We start from the raw sequence: 24327 nt of genomic DNA, 5'->3' as shown, positions 1-24327 counted from the left end.
AACATCATACCTAATTTCCACTGTCACTTTTTTTGCAAGTTTACGTATAAACCTTTTAACATGGTAAGAAAATGAATATATATGAATTTCAAATGTAAATTTAGAATCAATCTGCTCACATATCTTTAACAACTTATAATCACGAAGGGATTAATGCAGAACAGAATCCGGGTACAACAACAACAGCAAAAATCTGAATTACGGAAATACACTTATAATCTGTATATAACCGGGCATGGTGGCTCAGCGGTAGAGCGTCCGCCTCATGAACGGGAGGTCGTGGGTTCGATCCTCGGCCGAGTCATACCAAAGACTTATAAAAATGGGACCTTCTGCCTTCTTGCTAGGCGCTCAGCATTTAGATTGGACATGTTGGAGAAGGGTAATAATAACATTTTATGTTGTGCAGGGCCCGCTGGTAGAGCAGTTTCCTAACTGAAGTGGCTACCCTGGGTAAATGAAACGTTATCATTTTATTTATTTATTTATAAAACTCAAGTTATACAAATTACGATTTGAGCCAGGATTGAAACAGTGATCTTGATCTTAATCGTAGTGATCGCATCAGATCGTATAAGATCATGTTGATCAGTCGTGGTAACCGTATTGATCGTTTAGATATATTTTGAATGGTTCAAAGTTTTTCGCGATCAGTTACTAAAGACCAATCGTGGCGCTCGCAAAGGATCCCACGGCAATGGGAACGGGTTATTAGCAAAAAAAAACTAGATCCGCTAATGACACATTCGTATCGGGTCAAAAGGGTACCGCATTTCTATTCTTGGTTTCACAATTTATTAAAATTGACATTAACTTATTCGTTTTTCTCTGTCAACATTTTATTTCATTTTCTACATGTTAGTTACCCTGACTCCTCTCCTCTTCAACATTTTCCGTCACCCTATTCGTCACCCTTCCCCTACTTTGTTCTGTTGGCAATCTATCTGTTAGATGCATGGGTGGGAATCCCAGGGGGACGTGTCCCCCTACCACAAACAGTATGGGGGACACAATATCTAATAATAATAATAATACCCAATTGTTATAAAGCGCTTTTCCCAGAATGGCTCAAAGCGCGTTACAGCATATTATTACCCCGGTCATTGGATTCATTTCAATCCCGCACGAAAGTGCACAATTTCCACTCCCTGGGGAGCATTCCTTGCATTCATCGCAGCCTCATTATGGCGCTGGCAAAATCAAACATACAATATCTTTCGCATCCTACCGGGTACCCATTTAGCACCTGGGTTGAGAGCGGCAAAGTGTGGATTAACGCATTGCCAAAGGACGCTAGACCGCGGTGGGATTCGAACACACGACCCTCTGTTTATAAGGCGAGAGTCAGAACCACTACACCACGGCTCTTCCACATATCTAACTTCCACCTACTATTTTTGGTATTTTATGATGGAGAAAAATACATCACTTCACAATTGAAATAATACATGAATTTTTTACTAAATAACCTTACATTTTAGGTAGAAACCTAATTATTCGGATATTTCATTTTTATTTTGAAACACGGTTTGAAGCGAATCCCTGTTTAATAGGTCTTTCACATTTACTCATTATTTATTCTCACAGAGCACTTCAGTGATCTCTTTAAAAAATATATAGTTTGAACAGCTTTCGAGTAAATGTGTCTACCTTTTTCGTACTCGATATCTTTTCTTACAGAGTGCGTTTTACCACTCGCAAAATACCAGAATATAAATATACAAATTGTCACGTCTTCTACCATTGACAACCAAATCCAATCCATCAACAATCTTCCATTTTCGCGGCAATATTTTCAAGAACATTTCAAAAACATGATCCCATAGCCTAACATTCTTGCAGTCTTAAACTAGCTTCGTCAATTTTGTCACGTTTGGACTTGGGTTGACCCGGGTTATTGAACTAACATTACAAACAGTTCAAAGAGTCGTTTATATTCTGAAGATGCATCTGTCATATGATGACTGCTGTGGCTTCGCATTTGCCTTCCTTTAAGCATGGAACTACATGTACTGCTTTGAGTTAGGTGAATTTCAATATGTGTCGGATGTCACGACACCTGAAACCATAGGCCTTTCTATTTTTTGATGAAGAATAAACATCAAATAATGAAATCCCTGCACCTTGACTTCCCCTGTAGGGTGACAGTTTCGAATTCTACGTCTTTGATTTCTTTCAGTGGGTAACGATATTTTGTTTTGACTGTCTTGAACCCTGATACTTTCGATCGAAAATATTTTTATTCAAAACTATATCTCCCAAATTCTTGTTTGCTTCTTTGGAATGAACCTGAACAAGTAACACTTGGGATAGTCCCGGGGGATAGTCACTATTTTTCCCAAAAGATGGAATGTGATAAAGACGAGATTTGCATCACGAAATGCCTTTCCAAGACGGTCAAGACCACTTCGATACAGATTGGGTGTTTAGGTCATGGCAAAAAGTTCCACGACAATGAAAAAAATGCAGGAGAAAACGAAAGGAAAGGAATGGAAAATCGCACGATTTTCTAAATTATATGTCAAAATCTGCTACCAAATTGAATTTTCATTAAGAAAGATCGAAAGTTTTTCTCACTCGCTTCGCTCCCGGGATATTTATGAAAATTTTAGAAACGCACCATGATGCACCCCCTCACTACGCTATTGGTTCAAGCAGAATGTTTGAGGACCACAATCAACCCTTGTTATGCTGAAATATTTGCTTTGTGATTGGCAAATGTCTGTAATAGAAAATACTCTGTAACAAAATTATACGGTGTAAGGGGGTGGCATAAAGCTGTATGCCGAGTAACTGCACCTAAGAGAACATCTAAGAACATTTAGGTTCAACGATATAATTATCTCAATGTTGATATCGAGGTCAGCGCAGAAGTCAATTACCGTACCGTTCGTTGAAGGATGTGAAGTTGAGGTTGTTGATCCTGTACCCATCACTGCTATCACTGTCGAGCTTTATGATGGACACAATCGCCTCGGGATCGATGAACTCGCCAGGAACATCTGTCTCGCCGTATTCGCCCTCGTTGACGACCACGATGGTCTGGCAGTCCTTTGTGAAGTGAAGCATATCTGGAACGCTGCCAACTATAAGAAAAGCAGATGTCGACATACGTACTATGAGAAACACGCGTGTTGTCGATATATTATGGTAACCATTTAACACCAGGTGGGTGTTTCGTAAGGCTGTTTGGAAGTTTAGAGCACCTTTAAGAACGACTGGTGATCCTTTTCTTGGCGACGGTTTAGCGCGTAAGAGTGGATCACCAGTCGTTCTTAAAGTGGCTTGTAACAGCTTCATGAAACGACATCCTGGGTGGAGAGTGACGGTGGATAACTGCCGTAATAATAATAATAATAATCCGCTTTTATAAAGCGCTTAATACATCGGAACGACGTGTCTAAGCGCTTTACAGATATATTACTACCCCGGTCATCGGATTCAATCAGTCGTTCCCGCACACAATGTGTGCACATCCTCCACTCCCTGAGGAGTATTCCAGTCAGTCGCCTGTGTGAGGCGCACACAGTACTGGACACGCTACAATCACATCCTACCGGGTACCCATTTGGGACCTGGGTCGAGAGTGGCAAAGTGTGGATTAACGCCTTGCCAAAGGACGCCCGACAGCGGTGGGATTCAAACACACGACCCTCCGATTACAAGGCGAGCGTCAGAACCACTACACCACGGCTCCTCCACTATGCCACTGTAGCATAACTTTCTTGCAATATTATTCCCATAAAACTGAGTTTGATATTATTCACGAACAAAATAAAATCCACTTTACACATAATCAAGACTTTGAATTATGACAATTTGCCAAAACTAAATGACCATGATTTGGTGTTTTGTTTATTCGTTTTCATTTAATGGTTTTTCTCATTATGCTGCTGCCAGACCTACAAAACAGACTTCTGGGTCCCGTAACACAAAGGTTAGCGATTGATCGGACGCTTGATTTTTCACGTTTGATTTCACATTGTAGTCAATGGAATCAATCATAGAAAAAAAACTACGATCATTGCTATGTTTTGTGATACGGGCCCCTGGGGAGTGTTTCATGAAAGGATTTGTCAGATGTTTTATCCGACAGTTGCCACAGTAACAGTGCCTCTCAGCCAATCAGAATCAAGGAAAGTTGTCATATCTGACAATGTGTCAGACAAAAATTTTATAAAACGCTTCCCTGATCTACAGTTATTACGTCATTTCCTTTGACATTATTGATTGGTTTGGGGTTGGTTTCCTGGTGCGACTGACTGTAGCATCAGGTCACGGTACAGTGACACCAAGGAAACGATATCTAGGAAGATAGAAAGCTACTCCGTTAACTTCCAATGACATGCTACTGATCGGTTAGGAGTTAGATTCGTTGGTGTGACTGTATCATCAGTAAGAAAGGGCGTGACTAACCTGGGATCTCCAAGTATTCAGTCCAGTTCCTGCTGGTCACGTTGTAGGTGTGCAGGAGATGGAGGGTTCCCTGGCCGTTTTTGTGGGCAATGCCGTTCTCCAGGTAGCCGACGATGTCACCACAAACCTCGATATCATTCACCGACGATCTGACGGGGCGGGAGTGGATGATAGCTGGGTTGGCCGCATCGGTGATGTTGGCTATTTGGACGTAGGTGTCGCCTTGTGGATAGGTCGTTTAAAAAAAAACTTTTGATTATGGGAACCAATTTTTCGGGTTACGGAGTGTTCTGTGTAGGTCATGTTACTCATTAGATTTTATGTATGTAACGTTACGCCATTTGTGGGTAAGACCTTTTGGATAGGTCGTTAAAAATGAAGGAAAATGCTTACTCTATTATCATTTCAGACAGGAGATGCGTGAAGTGTTTCATGTACGTCGTGATGCTTTTATTTGAATTCTTCATAATCTATGTGATTTTTACATAAAATACTGTTGCTATTAACATGATTAATGTTATTGAACGAGTATCCAAGCCTATATTCCGACAGGGTCCAGAGAAAATTTTCCCTTGATCGCTCTCATAAATCTAAAACAGCACAGGGGATAAGTGTGCCAATCATACAGATGACATTTCTGAAAAAAAATACTTGTTACTTTGAAAGAAAATGAAAATATAATATTTGGGGGGGATGGATCATATTGATTAAGTTTGTTTTCTTGATATGCATATGTGATATCTTTAATGAGTTGAGTTTATGGTCTAAAAATGAAAAGGAAAGGTAAATGTGTCTCACCTGCTATGTATAGTAAATGAGTCTTATAATCATAGCTGCTCTGTTCTGAAGGCCCTTTCACGAGACCGTAGAGTCCTTCCCCAGTCGTTGAGTGAAATTCATATGGTACATAAAGCACTGAAATAGGTCTCAAGGTGAACCGAGCCGCTGACAAGGAGACTGTCAGTAAGACTAACCATATTGAAGCAGAAATGTTCCTTAAATGTCTTTGCAAGATATGATCCATGGTTATAAACCGCTTCGATATTATCTTCGGGAGATTCAAACGTTCTGTAAGGCAGTATTCGAAGATGTGGTGTCTATCATCTACCGCTGTCGCGTCGATCCGTCAGCTTGCCACCAGTACAGGTTCAGTTCCTAGAAGGAAGAAAAGAGAAATCGATATCAATGTCAAAATAAATGAATCTAACCCCATGGGATGATTGTATTATAAGAATGTTGAACAAAAGAATCAGATGTGGGAACGTAATGAATGAACACATCTCACTAGGACAGGAATGACAGGAGAAGCCGGTTGAAAGTCAAATGGAAATGGATGACAACAGAAGCATCAAGAATGTAAACAAAGCTGAACTAATCACCAAATCTAGAACTGGTAATTCCAAGGACTATTAGAGATGGACACTCACCGACTAGTTCACCGAATAGTTAATGAATTCACTAACATGTGCTCTGAGTAACATTCCCTTCATATTGTTTCTACTTTCATCCTACCGTTTTCGACAGTCAATTCGGCCATGAGTTGAAGGAGGCAGGCCGTGATTAGACATTGATATTGTACAAACTATAAGCGCAGAAGATGATAAATCACCCAAATCCTGGAAAAACGATGTGCAGTTCTGGTTTACCTTTGGCAATCTTAGTTCCATGTGTTTTATTTGGGAAAATGTATGTATATTTTAAGATAGAGGCAATGTTGTGATTGATTACCTACCATAATCCCATTTTCCCCATTTTCCTCCTCATATCCGAAAGATACATAGCTCATATCCTGAAGAGAGCGTCCAACTCTTATGTTATTGAGGCCATTATGGGCGTACGGAAGTGTGCGGATCAAAATGATAATATATTTTATGTCACAAAATCGTCCGCTTCTTAATTTTGCTGCTTCAAATCTAAAGCATGTTGGTTGAAAAACATTTTCTAACACAAGGCATCGGCCAACAAAACCAAAGCCAGGAAAGCTATGCCTTTAGATACGCCTTGGTATATAGTCGCTATTGTAACAAACTGAATGTTCTCATTAAAGGTGGTGTCACACGTTGGCGTTTTAGACAGCGTATGCCCGACGTATCAAAATTTCTCTAAAACGTCGGCATACGCTGAACTTTGATTTTTTTTCAACTCTGGGCGTATACTTAGCGTATTCATAACGAGTTGGACGTATACATAACGTATTAGTAACTTATATCGAACGCTTCGTTAACTTATAAGTAACGTATTCCAGCGAATGCTTAGCGTATTGCTGGCGTACACAACTTATGCCCTACGATAGCCTAACTTACGCATAGCGCGCGGCAGCGTATTGCTGACGAACACGTGTCGTAGCCTATAAAAAGGCTGCCGCTCGACTATTCAAATCATAACCGCACGATACATCACCTATCAACACCACCGCCATGCCGAAGAAAACTCCTGTGAACCCCACCTTTATATACCAATTCCTATAAACATGATAAACGTTGTCAATACGCCATTATACGGTAGCTGTAAGTTATAAACACGTTCAGTAAGTTTTGTGGTCGTCCGGAGCACGTCTTCATACGTCAATATACGTTGGAGTTAAGTTACACATACGTTCAAAGCACGTTACTCATAGGTTAGAAGTAAGTTTTAGGGTACGCTGGACATTATCTCGACGTACATCGACTTATGAGTAACTTACGAGTAACGTGCGTCAACGTGTATCAACGATCGCGTAACTTGCCTACAACTTATGGCCCGCGTATGCGGGACGTATGAGCCATACGCTGGCATACGTCGAAAAATTTTGTGCTTGCACAAAATTTTTCGACGACCTCGCCGTATGACAACGTATACCAGCGTGTTTAAGCGTACTCTTAACGTATGCAAAACTTACCCATAACGTATTCGACGTACGCCAGCGTATTCGCCAAATTCCTCATACGTCGGGCATACGCTTTCTAAAACGCCAAGGTGTGACAGCGCCTTAAAATGCATATAATCACTATATGCGACGGATCTCGTTTGATCAAAGGAACGATATCGTTAAATGTCCATCTCTGATATGTCCATGAAATAGCTAAGCTATAAAACGAAACCAAATTTAAGATGACCAGTCCTGCAATAAGTATCAACTTTCCGTTGAAGCTTAACCATAAGTGAGCTTATGGTTATTTACATCACCCCCCACATGACGCCATAAACTTTTGATAAGTCGAATTGACAACCAAAGATACATAGTGTCGCCGCGTCGAATCGCAAAGTCGTCGACATGATAGGACTAACTCGCCATCTCGAGAAGATTAAATGACATTTTAAAGCTTCTGTACTAATCAATGTTTCCAGGTTCCATGGCGTTTGCTCCGGCGACAATTGCTCCGATGGAAATTCTGTTCGTTAAAGGGAAATGAAACCTTTGGAACAAGTAGGCTTGTGTCGAAACAGAAAAATCAAAGAATAAGAACGAAGAAAGTTTGAGAAAAATTGGACAAATAATGAGAAAGTTATGAGCATTTTAATATTGCAATCTCTAATGCTATGGAGATTCTCCTATTGGCAACGCGACAAGGATGTGTGATGTCACTGATGAACAACTTTCCCTTTGATAGACTATAAAATACCCTGAAAATGTGTCTTTTTGCTTTTTCGTATGGTGATAGAAATTCTTTATCCATGATGTATTCTTTAAAAATCTGTATTACATGCCCTCCTATAGAAAGAATACATGTTCTACTGATAGATGTAATAAAAGAGGCAATTTAAGTGAAATATATACTAAAGTAATGGGGAGAGTTGTTCAAGAGTGACATCACACATCTTTGTCGCATTGCCAATGTGAGGATTTCCATGGCATTAGTGATTGCAATATTCAAAAGCTCATAACTTTCTCATTACTTGTCCGATTTTTCTCAAACTTTCGTTGATCTGTTTCTTTGATTTTTCTGTTTTCACACAAGCTATCTTGGTCCAAAAGTTTCATTCTCCTTTAAGCCATATATTATATGACATTAATTTTTATTAATGACATATCTGAATGTATTACTGAAGGTACTTGCAGCATATTTGCTGGTGATGTATAGTAGTTGCCTCTAACAGAAAGTCGGAAGTTGTAACAAAGAAATTACAGAAAGATGTAGAGGCCTTAAAGTGATTGATTAACATTGGTTTGACTTTTAAAAAATCTGAGCTAGAAGGCCACACATGTCACCTGTGTCTGTGATTATGTTAAAAAATGAAGCCCAGAAAAAATTGCGTTTGAAAATAATTATTTAGTGCTTCAAAAATTGAAATATAAAGTGACCGGAAGCACCATCTTAATTTCATTCCATACACTTATGTGTACTATTTAGGCGTCTATAAGACACCTATTTACAAAATGGGGGTTTGCCTTGTAGTTTTAGCTTTTCATTATCAATAATGGTTGTTTTCAGGGTTCATTAGTTCTAATACATGCAATTGTACACATGTTTCTTCTTGTTTTGACAGTTTTTTTAAATCGGCTGCTCACAAAGTTAAACAATGCCTTTAAATGACTGGCATAACCGAAACCGATTACGCACTCATACAAGCAAAACCGATTACGCATTAATACAAGCAGAGCCGAACGGTCGCCGTAGAGCAAAATGTGACCGAGGTATAAAGACCTGAACAATTGTTGCAGGAGCAGATGTCGTCACCAACTTGGTTCATGGATCTCCACACCCATCCTCCATAAATGATAAGTCCGTGCATGGACATTAGAGATGGACATTCAACGTTTGATATCGTTTCTTTGATCAAACGAGATCCGCCGCATATACTAGTGATAATGTGCATCTTAATGAGAACACACAGCTGTTTGGGCAATAGCGACTACCAAGGCCGATGATCGCCCGACCGATGGTTACGACCCCGGGTACGGCCTGATGCGAGTGAATCGATCGTATTTGATTGCGTTCGGATTTTGAACATGTTCAAAGTTCAGACATGTCAGATGTGACCAGTCACGACCACCTCGAGTTCGTGCGACCGTCTACAACGACTGCGAGTGCTCGCAAGACACCAAGAGATCGTTCGTGCAACAACAAAAAAAAATGATGCAGGCGGTCGTAAACTGGTCGGACGTCAATTGTGAAAGGGGCTTTACAAAGGCACAGCTTTCCTGGCTTTGGTTTTGGTGGCCGATGCCCTGTGTTAGAAAATGCTTTTCAACCAACATTCTTCAGATTTGAAGCAGCAAATTAAGAAGCAGACGATTTTGTGGCATAAAATATGTTATTATTTGATCCGCATACTTCCGCTTTCACATAATGCCCTCAATAACATTAAGAGTTAAACGCTCTCTTCAGGATATGAGCCATGTTTCTTTCGGATATTAGGAGGAAAATGGGAAAAATGGGATTATGATAGGAATCGATCAAGATATTGCCTCTATCTTAAAATGTACATACATCCCCCTAAAAAAACATCTACACAGCAAAAAATGTGGTGTTAACCGGTGTATATATTTAGAGGACCACACCAGTTATTTTACACTGGTGTTAAATTGATGGTGTTAGTTTTACATCTATAGGTGTTAGTACAACACCTATGGTTGTTACATTTACACTCTTTGGTGTTATGTTCAATCCCTAGGGTGTTATTTTAACACCTCAGGGTGTGGTCCTCTTTTAACACCAATTGGTGTCAGTTTTAACACCACAGTTTTTACAGTGTAATATTGCCAAAGGTAAACCAGATCTGCACATCGATTTTCCAGGATTTAAGTTATTTATCAACTTCTGTTTACAGTTTGTACAATATCAATGTCTAATCACGGACTGCTTCTTTCAACTCACGGCCGCATTGACGGCGGAACACGGCAGGATGAAAGTAAAGAAAAATATGAAGAGAATGTTATTCAGAGCACAATGACGGTCACATGTTAGTGAATAAATATTCGATGACTGTCCATCTCTAACATGTGTAATAATATTAGTAGACATGGAACATAAACCAATTAATTCGTTTAGCCAAATCACCTTTCTATTCGTATAAAAAATGGGCCTATTCATAACGCATTCTAGTTTGAATTCTTCAGCGTCCTGTATATTATTAGAAATCGTAGTACAGATTATTATCAATGATATATCATGCAGGTACCTTTTTCACTCTCGTTTTGTGGTGTCACTTAAGAGTATCAAAACGATAATGACATAATGACATAACGATATTGCAATATGCAATATATACCCCATCCATTCGATCGGTAAACCACTGCCCTGGATAAACAGCGATACTCCAAATACCATTTGGGTTTGGATCTCATCATCTCACAAAACGGTAGATTGTAAAGTGTGAACGAAGTACGACCTGAGTACAAGAATGTCTTCCAAAAATGCCTTCCGCGTTATTTTGAAATACTAGCTACTCAGGTGGTCTCTTCCAAACAGAGAACTTTTTTTACCTTAGACATGTTAGACTTGACATTTAGGTTCCATATCACACCGGATAGATAATCATCACAAATTCTTCTTTTTTATTGGCAAGAGTTTCTGCATTTATTGTTAAATCAAAAATACATATTCATAAAAAAGATATAAACACACGTATACAAAATAATTGCCCGTTATACAGATGTGACATTTAGATGATGACGACAACAGACTGCAGACATGATAATAATGATAATAAGTATATAAAAAATAATAAGAAGAATTCTTATCTTTTTTTTTCTTTGATATCATATTGGCTGAAAATTGTGGACGATGGACATCGAATATATCTTGCCACTCAAAGGATGTGCCATATTTTTTTAAAGAAAAATCACAGTTTTGTTTTGAGTGAGAGGGGCACAAACGATAGTTGATAACTTGGCCTATATTTTGTTTAGACCTAAAAAAAACAATCAACACTGATTAGAGGAAATACATGACTAATTAATTAGGTAATTTCGCACACTATAAAGATTATTTTAAGATGAGGAAAATGGGGCAGATTGAGAGCTGCGAAGGGTAAAAAGAGCTAGGTAAGAGATGGGGGAAGGGTGAACAAGAGAAAGAGAGGGAGGGGGAAAAGAGCAGTTAACTTTCTGTGCCTTATGTTTTTGGTGGGAACGAACCTCCTATTCTCAGTTCCGCGCACTTTTTCTGTCTGTCTTTCTTTTTTTTCATCTCACGACCCGTTTAGGGATTAAAACTGGTATTGAACTTTCCAGTGGGAAAAACATGACCGACACTCTGACCCTACAACTATTTCTGCAGTACGGTGGTGAGGACAGAAGTTAAAGGGCTTGACTTTTGATCATGAAACGGGAACATAATTCTTGGAGAGACCTTTACGGACATAAGTCGTGGAAGTATCATGAAAACAAAATACACATGTCGGTTATGAAGTCACATTACTTGACACCAAGTATAGGTTTGAAGATTCAGTATTTTGGATTACAATGTAGCATGTATATCGTGCCAAAATTGGGTAATTGGTCATTTCATCTCGCATATTGGTTCTCTATAAACCTTTCAAGGTAAATCAAAACATGGACCATGATCAAAGTACTATTTCCCTCATGTTTTTACAAAATGCCGTTGTCTAGAACTCTGAGAGACTTGCCCTTTGGACAGTAATAATTAGGAATCCCGCAAAACTCTTTGGAACTCTCTCTTTAAGTACGTTGTTCGACGGATCTCTCGATTTGTATGTGAGTTGTTAACCTAGTTCCCAGGTGCTCACGGGATAAACATCAACATGAACTTCACATTGGAATCAAATAAACCTGACTGACGGACAAGATCCCATAACTGTTATATACATGCGAGGAGTTTTTCCTTTGATATACATGAGAATGAACGGGGAGTTAGACGAACAAGAGGGAGTAGTAGTAGTAGTAGTAGTAGTAGTAGTAGTAGTAGTAGAAGTAGTAGTAGAAGTAGTAGTAGTAGTAGTAGTAGTAGTAGTAGTAGTAGTAGTAGTAGTAGTAGAAGTAGTATAGTACAAGTAGTAGTAGTAGTAGTAGTAGAAGTAGTAGTAGTAGTAGTAGTAGTAGTATAGAAGTAGTAGTAGTAGTAGTAGTAGTAGTAGTAGTAGTAGTAGTAGTAGTAGTAGTAGTAGTAGTAGTAGTAGTAGTAGTAGTAGTAGTAGTAGTAGTAGTAGTAGTAGTAGTAGTAGTAGTAGTAGTAGTAGTAGTAGTAGTAGTAGTAGTCGTCGTCACTGGCGGATCCAGGGGAGGGGCAAAGCCGGTCCGTGCCCCCCCCCCCTGAGAAGCAAAATTAAAATGTGTAATGTAAACATTGCATTCAAACAAAAGTGTGCCCCTCACCACCTTGGAAAATCCTGGATCAACCCCTGGTGGTAGTAGTAGTAGTAGTATTAGTAGTAGTAGTAGTAGTAGTAGTAGTAGTAGTAGTAGTAGTAGTAGTAGTAGTAGTAGTAGTAGAAGAAGAAGAAGGGTTCGAATGTCCTCTGCACCCTCATAATGACACGTTTTATTTTAAAACAACGAAAACAATAACTAGGTTAATTATTTAAATCGTCACTATAGAAAAATGCCAATCATGGGGGAGGGTTGTAACACTAATGTGGCAGCCAACTTTTTGTTGTTAATTGGGTTTTTTGGCGTTCATTCAGCAAGAGAATATTTACGCAGGAAACATGCAGCAGAGAGACCTTTCCCCGAAAAAGGTTGAGAAATAGGTGAAAAAATCCACCTTCGCATGTTTGTCATAAAGATCCATCATTCATTCATGTTTGCACTGCGTTTTGTAGTTTAAGGACTCTCTCAGTTATGGCAACCCCCTTATAAACACAATAATTGTCTGTCTCCGTGCGAGTTCGGAACATTCTAAAATTATTTCGCCCTCGGAAGTCAAATACACTTTTAAACGAATTTGTAAATGAAAAACGGTGGTATTCCAATGTTCTTTCTTTTATTATGGATGACTGCCGCGTTGCAAAAAAGAACCCTTCGCTCTAAGGCTAAAACAACAGATGGGAAGAAAAGAAACATTAATTTCATTTTGGTATGTTCCGGTCTAAAAGAGGAATGTCCTCTATTCAAATCTCGGCTGATGGATAAGGTTCATGGTGTAGATGTTATTACCTTTTTTTCACGTAGTTTTCGATATCAAATCATTCATGTCGCTCTTTCCTCTCCTTGATCACGTTTCCTTGTCAAATTGGATACAAAAGTTTTGTGAGTGGTTTTCACCGACTAATTCGCTCTGAGCCAATCAGATGCAAGGATTTCAGCAGCTTTTAACAGTACTCAGTAGGAATTTCTGAGCATTAATTTGTTTCATGAAAATTCTCCTTTGGTTTTGAATGGGAATCTCATTAGGCATGTTTTTCGTACAACCTTAAGAAAAGCATTAAAACGAATGCAGAGGATTTGTACGACTCAGTGCATTGTTTGTTTTTTGTTTCTTTGTTTTATCTTTTTTTTGGGGGGGGGGTTATGGTTAAATTGTCATGTATAATCTTTGTGTTAAGTTTGTCTAACTTTCGGAGGGCTACTTTTTTCTTGTACCATGTGTGCGGAATTTTGGCAATATTTTTGTTCAAACCAACTAGAAATGTAGGGATACTGTACCGAGTCTGCGGTGCCTTTAAATTTTTCATTAAATTCTAATTCTCTGAACCGCCCCTTGATCGTTTTGAGCATTGCAGAATTGTTTGATTAACTACTCTTGTTTTTGCTTTCGTGTTGCCCGATTTCCACCATGATTTCAGGTTATATCGCTTGGTGTTCACACACAATTGCGTGATCCCGAACAATGTTATCAACGCTCAGGAAGGCTAAGGGATGGGAAACTAGGATAGGGGACATCTTTGACCAAAATGCATCTCATCAAAGGACTTGTCCGATGTATTATCCGATAGTTTCATCAACATTTTTTTGTTATGTGATAACTTTTCTTGATTTTGATCATGTTGATTGGCTGAGAAGAAATGCTACTTTGGTAACTGTCGGATTAAAAAAAGACTCCGACGAGTCTTTTCATGAAACGCTCCCAAGACACACATGAACTTATTATTTGTTCAATACATTAATCAAGGTATCAGTCACATCTTTCTCTTTATTATACTTGCTTATCCATATCGCTGTTGCCTGTCTACTCAAAATAATCAGGACCTATACGAACAAAATGGCGCAACAGTAAGAAGGGCGATTCATCAGAAAATGTAAAAGGTTCTCATAACGGATACAGCGGAAAAGCAAAATTTCGGACACTGAACAAAGTGGGCGAACAATGAAATCACAGTGGACCGATGCTCGACGGATATAGAGCGTATGAAACACGTATGTAAAGAGTTCACAACGGATACATAACGTTTTCAAACGGATGGCTAGATTATTTTTTTTCGTTTTACATCCTCTCTTCACGCATACCTTCGTAATTCCGAAGCTTCGTAATTCCGAAGCTTCGTTATTCCGAAGGTTCGTATTTCCGAAGGTTCGTAAGTCCGAAAACGAAATGAGGTTCGTAATTCCGAAGGTTCGTTAGTCCGAAAACAAAGTGAGGTTCGTAATTCCGAAGGTTCGTTATTCCGAAAACGTGATGCACTCTAAAAAATGAAGTGCTAATTCAGCTCTTAAAGAGCGTGTATAATGACTGCACTTCGGAGTGCTGATTTTTCTCGTTCGAATTTGAACTAGACAAATCAGCACTCCGAAGTGCAGTCACTATACACGCTCTTTAAGAGCTGAATTAGCACTTCATTTTTTAGAGTGTGATAAACGAATCTTATTTCGTTTTCGGACTAACGAACCTTCGGAACATCGAACCTTATTTCGTTTTCGAATTAACGAACATCGAGGTATAGGCAATTTACATGTTTCGGAATTACGAACCTTCGGAATTACGAAGTGTAACCCTCTCTTCATCCGTAAGTGCCGTGGGACCAAGCCTTTAAGAAGAGTCTTTACCCGCATGGATAAAGCGGATTGACCTGTACTACACTACAGTGAGTCAGGGACTCAACATTACATTTTTTTCTGAACAATATTTCGTGATTTTTTTTCTTAATCTGAATCATCGTTGCTGAAGGTTACGATGTGTCATTTGACAATCCTGTACTAATTTCCCGTTACCATGGTTACAGTGTTTGGTATTGTTGACGTCCTCAGAGGCTAATTTCTAAAGGTTACTATATCCACTTTTGATCGAAACTGAGCAAATTTGGATATGGTTCACCTCAATGCATTTATCTATTCATTCATTTATTTTTCTTCATTTATTTATCTATTTATTTATTCATACTTATATTATTATATATTGTATCATTTATTTATTCATTCGAATTCAACAGTATCTTCATTAGTACACAAGTACCTTTGAAGAATCAACATTAGCCTTGGATGATTGTACATGATTTACGCTCTGTTTATCTAGAGTGGGGGATATATTGAGCAGTAAATAAATGAAGTTGGGGACGTCAAGTTTTAGATTGGATACCTAAACTTTAGTATTGTACATCTGCTCTTATACAACTATGTAAATTGTGCCTTTTAAAATGCAACTTTTCAATCGTCTCATGTGATTATAGTCTTGTATTCACAATCATCTATGATTTAACATACATGTACATACTGTACAAAGGAATTGACTAGGAAATGCTCAGTCTACACTGCAAAAACTCCGGTGTTGATTTAACACCAGCCCGGGATCTATATATGTCCACACCAGAGAAGTATGAACCGAAACCAGTTTGGAATCAAATCGATGTTGTTTTAATACTAATTGTTGTATAAACACCTTTCTGTTGTTAGACCAAAACGAAACTGGTTTTGTTTAGCACTTCTCTGGTGTGGACATATATAGAATCCGGGCTGGTGTTAAATCAACACCGGAGTTTTTGCAGTGTATTATCCCACAATGACCATATCATGGTGAGGTCTCATCGGATGAGGGTGTAGGTAGGAGAGTCTTTGGACTTCATGGGATCGAACCCACGACCTTAAGTTCCAGAGGGTGGATACTCAACCGATTGAGACAACATTACCATAGACTACTGTCGGTTTTCTGTGATACTTCACTGTTGACCGATCTCATCAGCCTTATAGGGGTATCGATGCGACTTACTTCCATCGTTAGAAGACGAACGATGAGATGCTAAGTGGCTCCAATCACTTATGTATTTTCCTCTTCACTGGTCCTGTCAACGAACCTTACCATCAAAGCGACACATCCTCAGACGGATGTGAACCTTTCGTAAAGTTCAAGGATAGATGAGACCCTGGCTCCCAGGGACTCAACAGGTACTCACGTGGACGGATACACCGAGAAAGGCGGACCCGATTCCACAAACTCTTCAGAAGTATTTTTGGTGTTCCATACCAGTTAAATGGGCATTTAGGATGTGCTGTGAAATAATGATAATACGTTTGACCTTTAAATCGCCAAATCCACTCTGTAGAGCGCTCAAGGCGCATACAAGAAATTGAACAGTAAAAAAAAGGTTAAGAACATTTTTTTCTAAGACTCAACAGAGATCAAGGAGTAACTTTTTGTACAGATATAGAGATGTTTTGATCTCAACAGAGATGGTTTGAAATCATATCAAACCATAACCAAAAATAGAAGATACAAAGTGCTTTGAAATGTTAATGGAATGCGACATATAAATGTAAATTAATTATATTTATTTATTTATTTATTTTAAGTAGTCTTATCTACCTATATTGGGACCATGGTGATCGAATAATCTGTTAATGACAAATTAATGACCGACTCCGTCTACCAGCTTGAATGAATTATTTGGTGGGGGTTTAACGATGCTCTCAACCATGTTGAATATACCACCGGTTGATGTACTAGCAGTGGAGCGTTGTGGCCCAGTGGATAAGTCTTCTGACTTTGAAACAGTGGGTCGTGGGTTCGAAACCCAGCCATGGCGTAATTTTCTTCAGCAAGAAATCTATCCACATCGTGCTGCACTCGACCCAGGTGAGGTGAATGGGTACCCAGCAGGATTAATTCCTTGAATACATGAGCGCTGAAAGGCAGCTCGAGCTAAGGTCGGGGTAATAATAATAATAACAACGCGCCTCGGAATAGAATATTTCTAGATAAATGGCGCTAAATAAATGCCTATTATTATCATTATTATTATGATAATTTAGGTATGGAAAAGGTTCAATGAAGAATTGATATATTATGAGTGATTTCGATTTTGGACTTCTTATCATCCGACGACCAATTTACCACATTTACTGTAAGGGAAAGTGTAACGGATATTACAGGTCATTGCTGCTATACCGTACACCACCGGTGTCGATTTAACACCATGCATGGTGTCTGTATCGGTCCACACGAGAGAGGTTTTGAAACAACACCAGTTAAGAAGCAAACCGAAATCGGTTTAAAACTAATTGGTGTTACTTAAATTCCAAATTGGTGTTAGCCTATAGCGCCAAACCGGTGGCGTTTCAACACCTGTCCCGTGTGGATCGATATAGATATACCAGGTTGGTGTTAAAATGACACCGGATTTTGTGCAGTGTAGTGTTAAATGAGGAGTTTACCCTGGGAAATACATTAGAAAATAACATATCAATGAGGATTTGATATAAACCCAACAAAGGTAATGGATTTTAAGGTTCTTTATTTCGTGACGTCACAAAATTTGCATATGACATAAAATATCAAATAAGTAGAGCATGAATCAATTAAGTTTTGCTTATTATTGTCACATACATAAAGGTTTTCCGACAAACATTCTCGGTGCCCTAAATATTCCAAGTATAGAGACATACATAATTAAGTTTCAGATGTGAACGGTTCCTTTCAAATATTCGTTCTGTACTGGTCACATCAACCAGAAAGAGTGCAATTATTATCTCATCTATTCCGTTAACCGCCACTTAACTCTTGCGATATCCCCGCTCTACTGTAAAGGGGGGTTTCGTTGCTTCCTCTCGCGTTGCATAATTAAGTAATGGGTCGTGCATCCGGTGAGGGGAAGAGCGAAAATTCTCTCTGACATTTCCAACAAATTAATCCAAAGTGAACATGATCATGCTAAGCACTGGAGATCATTAGAAAATAATAATCGGTATGTTGGCCAAGGTGATGGGTTCGATAAGCTGGCTCGTGAAGGCGATAATGATACGGTCAGATGATCGCAGCTATATCATGCAGCTATACTATAGTATGGCGTTTAAAAGCGGCTATGGTATCTTCAAATTCTGTGTGACCAGAAAATTCGAAATTCGAAGTTTTTCCATCCATGGCTTGTGGATAATATGAATAATAAACCTTGACAACCGTACGCTGTCGATGCGAACTACCCAGATTTCCTCTAATTGCCAATGTTTTTTTTTTTTATTAGGGATTGTATGTGTCACGAGTGTATTGTCGATGTCTGTATCAGTATTCCAACACGTTTGGCATTTTTACTTCATTGGTTTCTTCTGTACGTAGCCACCCTCAAACTTTTTTCTTTTCAGTGGGTATATGGGATTACCAATTTCAGGCATCGATGATCTCAGTACACTTATCACTTTCTGGAATTGTATGTGACCCATATATTTAGACATGCCTAAGCATAAAGGCTCACATAACAACATACTCACATTTCAAATCCCAAGACACGTCTTACACCGTGAACGAGCAACATTGGATGCATATGACTTCATCTCTCTCTCTCTCTCTCGCTTGCTCTTTTAAAATTTAAAATAAGCCACGAACACCCACATTCTCTCACTCCCATCCCGCTATAAAATTTCACGCACGGACGCACACCCTCCCACTTACCCTCGCCCACTCTATATGAGAAAAACGTGTAAACCAGTCTTACATAATTTCCCTAACCCTGCCCCTCCCTCCCCCTCTTACATTTTCTCTCTCTTTGCACACCCACACACACACACGCATACCGACCCTCACACACATATATGCATTCAATACCAGTAGTACTTGGAATAATTTGTGTCTATTGACGCTATTAGATCTTCTTTTGTGCAAAAACAGTGCGTTAGAGTGTTGACGTCATAACGCCAGAGCGAAGTGTCTCTTTAACCCCCCCCCCCTTCTTTTTTTAATATCTATGCCTTCCTTCATCTCGGTGTATACCTAGTTATCAACTACTTTTGTAAAAGAAAAATATGTTCATAAGATAGTAACGTGACACTGGCATTACAATAAACAATGATAGAATCTATACGATAATTTCAGCGTGCAATGTTTTAATTACTTGGAGAGTTGCAGATAAAGCGTAATCTTACATTGCGTAACATCCGTTTAGTAGTCACTGCTAGGTTAACTGGCATTAATTAACTAAAGGTGGGATTTGTTAACGACAATGAATCAAATAATGACAACCTTAAAATTCGTATACCATTTTGCTTCAAAGATTTCGGAGCGTCTTGCTTCCACTATACACTGTTATAAAATAATTTAAACAATGCTGTTTACTATGTGAATCGCACAGAAATTGTGTAAACAGTTTAAGAAGTGTTTAAAATCTTAAGCAACCACTCTTAAATGGTTGATAATTAAATATTTGAATTCAAACTTTGTCGTTTAAATTATTGACAATTAAATATTTGAATTCAAACTTTGTTGTCTAGGTTTTTAAACACTTGTTTAAAAAGTTTAAACAACTATTGTGCGATTAAACAGCATTGTTCAAATTACATTAACACTAGATATAGTAGTCTATCGATGCATCATTAGATGATATTTGCATCATTGGATTTCTCCGTAGGCATTGTCACAATGGTCATTGAGCCCCTTTCAAGCGCTTCTGATTCTTTGGCACAGGGTCAATAATGTGTATTCAATTGAATACGATAAGTCATAACAAACCCGTTAAACTAATTCTTGGTGTCGCCGTGTTGACTAAGTGTGTTCTATTTTCTTCATTTAAAATTTATGGAAATCAGTGTCATGAGGAAAAAATGTATCGTTACATTTCACATTCTCCGACTGGATTTCCTGAAATATTAGGGTTGTATCAGATAATCAAAGGGAATTTTCGCAATTACTAGGCAAACGCTTTCTATAGCGCAGAAAATCTTTTGTCAAAAACCATTCAATGACCTTTGAATTAAAACAGCAACGTCTGAACTCTGGACAAAAGACTTATTTGCCATGTTTCGCCAGCTCCGAATTTTTGGACGATCTGCTGTCCTGGTCCAAGCAGCAATTTTCGACAAAAGTCTTTCAGCTGTCCATCGTTATTTGACGTGCATTTTTTCCCCGAAAAGTAATTGGTGCGTTGTGGAGGAAAAGCCTGTGGTAATTGCAAAAATTCGCTATTTTACCCTTCTGTTTCAAACAATAACAACAAAAATATGGATTTTAAAATGAAGGAAATTCGAAACATGTAAAAGGCGTTGTAAATCAAAATTACACATTCACTCATCAATCCATTGGCTCGTAACCGCCAATTAATATTGGCTTAGTAACCTCATAGAGGCACTCACTACCTCTATAGAGCTATCAATTGTTCCGTGCTACCTCCATTGTAAACATGTAAAAACCATGAAGCACTTTAACGATGTCTATTATTGGAAGATACTCCGTTTGTCTTGGCTTTTGCAAAAAAGACCCTGTTCCGAGGGCCTCATCCTGTTTGATGTTATCTGATTTGGCAAAGGCGAACGACACAGAATTCACATTCTGTCATAAAATATATTTGAATGAAAGCCAGTAAAGCAATGTAGTATTCCGTCTTTCAAATCCTCCTCTCTCATCTACAAATTATAGTACACCCATTTTCGGAACCGAGCCAACATGACAAGATTCGCTCGTGTTCCACGAGGTAGTAGTGGTGAAAGGGATGATCAAGAAAGGATACTTTTTTTTATTAATGCTCTCATCACTATCAAATCCTAATAAAAATTTGCATTCATGATCGTCCCTCCATTACCGCCAAAGATATTACAGCTTTTTGAATGCCCTCTTATTCATTCGCAGATCCACTTACTGACAAAATTAAAATTCAAAAGGTTGGTAGACGTTCTACATCATGTCACACTCAACCATTTTCATCGCTTATATCGTTCAGAGGTTACTAGCTGCCCGAATAAGTTAGTGAAATGGCGCAATTTGATTGAACAATAGTCGATTGCCTTACTCATAACATTTCAGTGTTTGCCAATGGAACCGGGTTTAGTGACAGGGGGTCGTATTCACTAGCGCATCTGGATGGGGCAAGGGCAGAGAGCGCCTCCTGTAAGATCTTTTTTTTTTTTACTTTTGTGTCTGAAAAGTGCGTAAATGACGCAGTGGGTAATTTCTTAAGACCATACTGTCAGATCATTCAGCGTACGGATATATCGAAGAATCAACTCCATCAGTACGTGCTTTTTGCGCTGCCACTAATTCACTAAATGCTACATCTAAACAAGCATACATTTAGGTACACGACGGTAACAATCTGCCCGGACGTAACGAGGGCGTAGTGGTAGCCGTTCCGACGACGCACAGAACGCGTCTGTGCGCATCGTGAACTCAGTTGGTGCGCCATCAACTTAACATGAACTTAGCAAGGACGTGGCATGAATGGAGCTTGCGTGTGACCAATTTAGACCTTTCGGAGTCGGCGTTAGGTCCAACGATTTTGTTTTCTTCTGATACTGGTAACTTCTTCCCGTGTAAAGTTTGGCAGCACGTAGCCCATATACACTCTAAAAAATGAAGTGCTAATTCAGCTCTTAAAGAACGTGTATAGTGACTGCACTTCGGAGTGCTGATTTGTCTAGTTCAAATTTGAACGAGAAAAATCAGCACTCCGAAGTGCAGTCACTATAAATACACTTGCTAATATAGCGCTTAATACTTACTTTGTCAGAAGTCTCTAAGCGCTCTACAGTATATGCATCATTACCCTGGCTTTAGCAGTGCAGCTGTTACGCGCGCTGCGTTTCAAGGAATAAATTCCTGCCAGGTACCCATTTACCTCACCTGGGTTGAGTGCAGCACATTGTGGATCAATTTCCTGCTGAAGGTAATTACGCCATGGCTGGGATTCGAACCCACGACCTTCTGTTCAGAGTCCGTAGACTAATCCACTGGACCACAACGCTCCACATGAACTCCACATGAGCATACACGCTCTTTAAGAGCTGAATTAGCACTTAATTTTTTAGTGTACGTAGACTGCATTTGTATGATCGTACAGTAACATTGTACGATTGGGGTTAACGCGCGGGATAATGACGTATCGTAGATAGATCGTACATCAGTCTTGCGATATAACACAGATGCTTTAATAGGGAACTACAGGACAAATGTACGAGTCCCTATGGCAGATCCCCCAGGGGCAGCAAAGAAATGCCTCTATGCATATATATATAGAGAGAAGACATACGTTTTAGATTATAGCAATCTACGACAGCCAAATCCTTCGAATAAAGAACTAGTGGTCAAATGTAACGAAATTATTTTGTGACACTACTTAAACTTGGATTGTTGGATTGACGTCATTCAGTACTCAGTGTTCTTATGATCCAAGACATGTAAATTAATGATCGAGGTTTAAATTAAATCGCATAGTAACGTATTAAACTAACACTCTGAGGGGGCAGGCTCGTGTGAGAAAAGGGAGGTTGGACGGCTTCTTAAAATGTGCAAGCGAGCAAAGCGAGCGAGCAATATTTTTGTTATTTTCGATCCAAAAATTTAATTATTTTACTGACTTTGTAATAACATGCTAAAAAATAGGATTATATTTTACCCGTTTTTCCTCTCTTTTAATTGTTATTTATACTCTTTGTCTTAGCCGTATTTTTTCTGTGTGGAGGGGGCATGGCCTCCCAAGCCATCCGATGTGTACACCAGTGAAATCGTTTCATTAAAATGTGGAAACATGTGTGGAAGATCAAAAGTAAACTCAGCTTACCTATTTTCCTCACGTCTTTACAAAGAACATCCAATATTACGTCGATGAAATACCAATAGAAAGCAAGGAAAACTAATGACAAGTATGGAAAGTATGGAAAGAAGGAACATCGAACGCTGTTTATGCTATTCCATCAAGGCCCGTGCTCGAAGATGTATCTCCTCGCCCTATTGGACTTTTCACTTCGTCATACCAGCAGTCAATCCCCGACTCGAGTGAGAAAGAGAGGGTGGGTGATATGATATGCGCTGATTGGTGTTCATGGGTCGCTCTCATTCGCGCGCGAAGCCCTGCCCTTGGTATGGTTTGGGGAAATCTAGTAGTCTAATATCCAGGCGTGCGCGGATCCTTAAAGTGGTGCACATTTTCCATGTCCAGAGGGATATGTTGAAAGTTGAGTGTCATGAGTTCATAAGAAGTGGCGTTAGGAATTTAAAAATATATATATTAAAAAAAATGAGAGAGAACATGGCGTATGGGGGGAATCTAAGCATTCGTCATTGACCGGGGCGAGCGAGTAAGAATATTTTTAAAGAAAATTTAGGTTTGAGACAGATTTTTGATAAATAGTATGCCGTAAATATTTTGAGAAAACATTTTACCCTGGTTCCTTTATCCCCCCTCCCTCTCACTCCAAGAAGCTTTTGGGAAACTGCCCAAAAGCCCCCTACCCCTATCTGTTCCACCAGACATGAGACAGGGTAGATGTGTGATTTATTTCTACCCGCATGACACAATGTTCTCAAATTAATGAAAACTTTGTTTTTCATGTAAAGAATAAAAAGAGTCTCGTTTAAAATAAAAAAAAATAGGTTACTGAAATAAAAACACAAGCTAGAACAGAACGTTTTTGTTATATCTACTGATAGAGAAGTCAGTAGGGCTACTTAAGTGGGGGATTTGAAAACATAAAACAATTGATGCGTGTTTATACGAGTAGGCCCATCTATGATTCCGGATCGAGGCGGGAGGGGGGCAGATTATAGTTTCGGGGACAATAAGAAATCGATATTTATCTTTATTGACTCGTGATTGAGATGAGGGAATTGCTAATGGCCTAACGGATGTGTTGCGCTGACAGACTCTCTCAACTCTCTTAAGGCTCTGCTGCCCAATGTCCAGCAA

At 39.0% G+C, this 24327-nt stretch overlaps 1 protein-coding gene across 1 annotated transcript in view; it reads right to left on the bottom strand.

The window, feature by feature from the left end:
• LOC121427724 (mesenchyme-specific cell surface glycoprotein-like) overlaps nt 1-23438 on the bottom strand; it is a 36005-nt gene extending 12567 nt beyond the window's left edge. The window contains exons 1-4 of the mRNA XM_041624259.1: nt 23203-23438; nt 5215-5571; nt 4417-4638; nt 2888-3086 (exon numbers count right to left, since the gene is read on the bottom strand). Of these exons, the coding sequence (XP_041480193.1) occupies nt 2888-3086; nt 4417-4638; nt 5215-5440 (647 nt within the window). The 5' untranslated portion in view covers nt 5441-5571; nt 23203-23438. The remainder of the gene's footprint in view (nt 1-2887; nt 3087-4416; nt 4639-5214; nt 5572-23202) is intronic.
• Nucleotides 23439-24327: the final 889 nt, after the last annotated feature.

The sequence above is a fragment of the Lytechinus variegatus genome, chromosome 14 (assembly GCF_018143015.1).
Source record: "Lytechinus variegatus isolate NC3 chromosome 14, Lvar_3.0, whole genome shotgun sequence".
Lineage (NCBI taxonomy): Eukaryota > Metazoa > Echinodermata > Echinoidea > Temnopleuroida > Toxopneustidae > Lytechinus > Lytechinus variegatus.
Note: the sequence above shows the minus strand (reverse complement) of the source record. Positions and strands in the feature narration are given on the sequence as shown.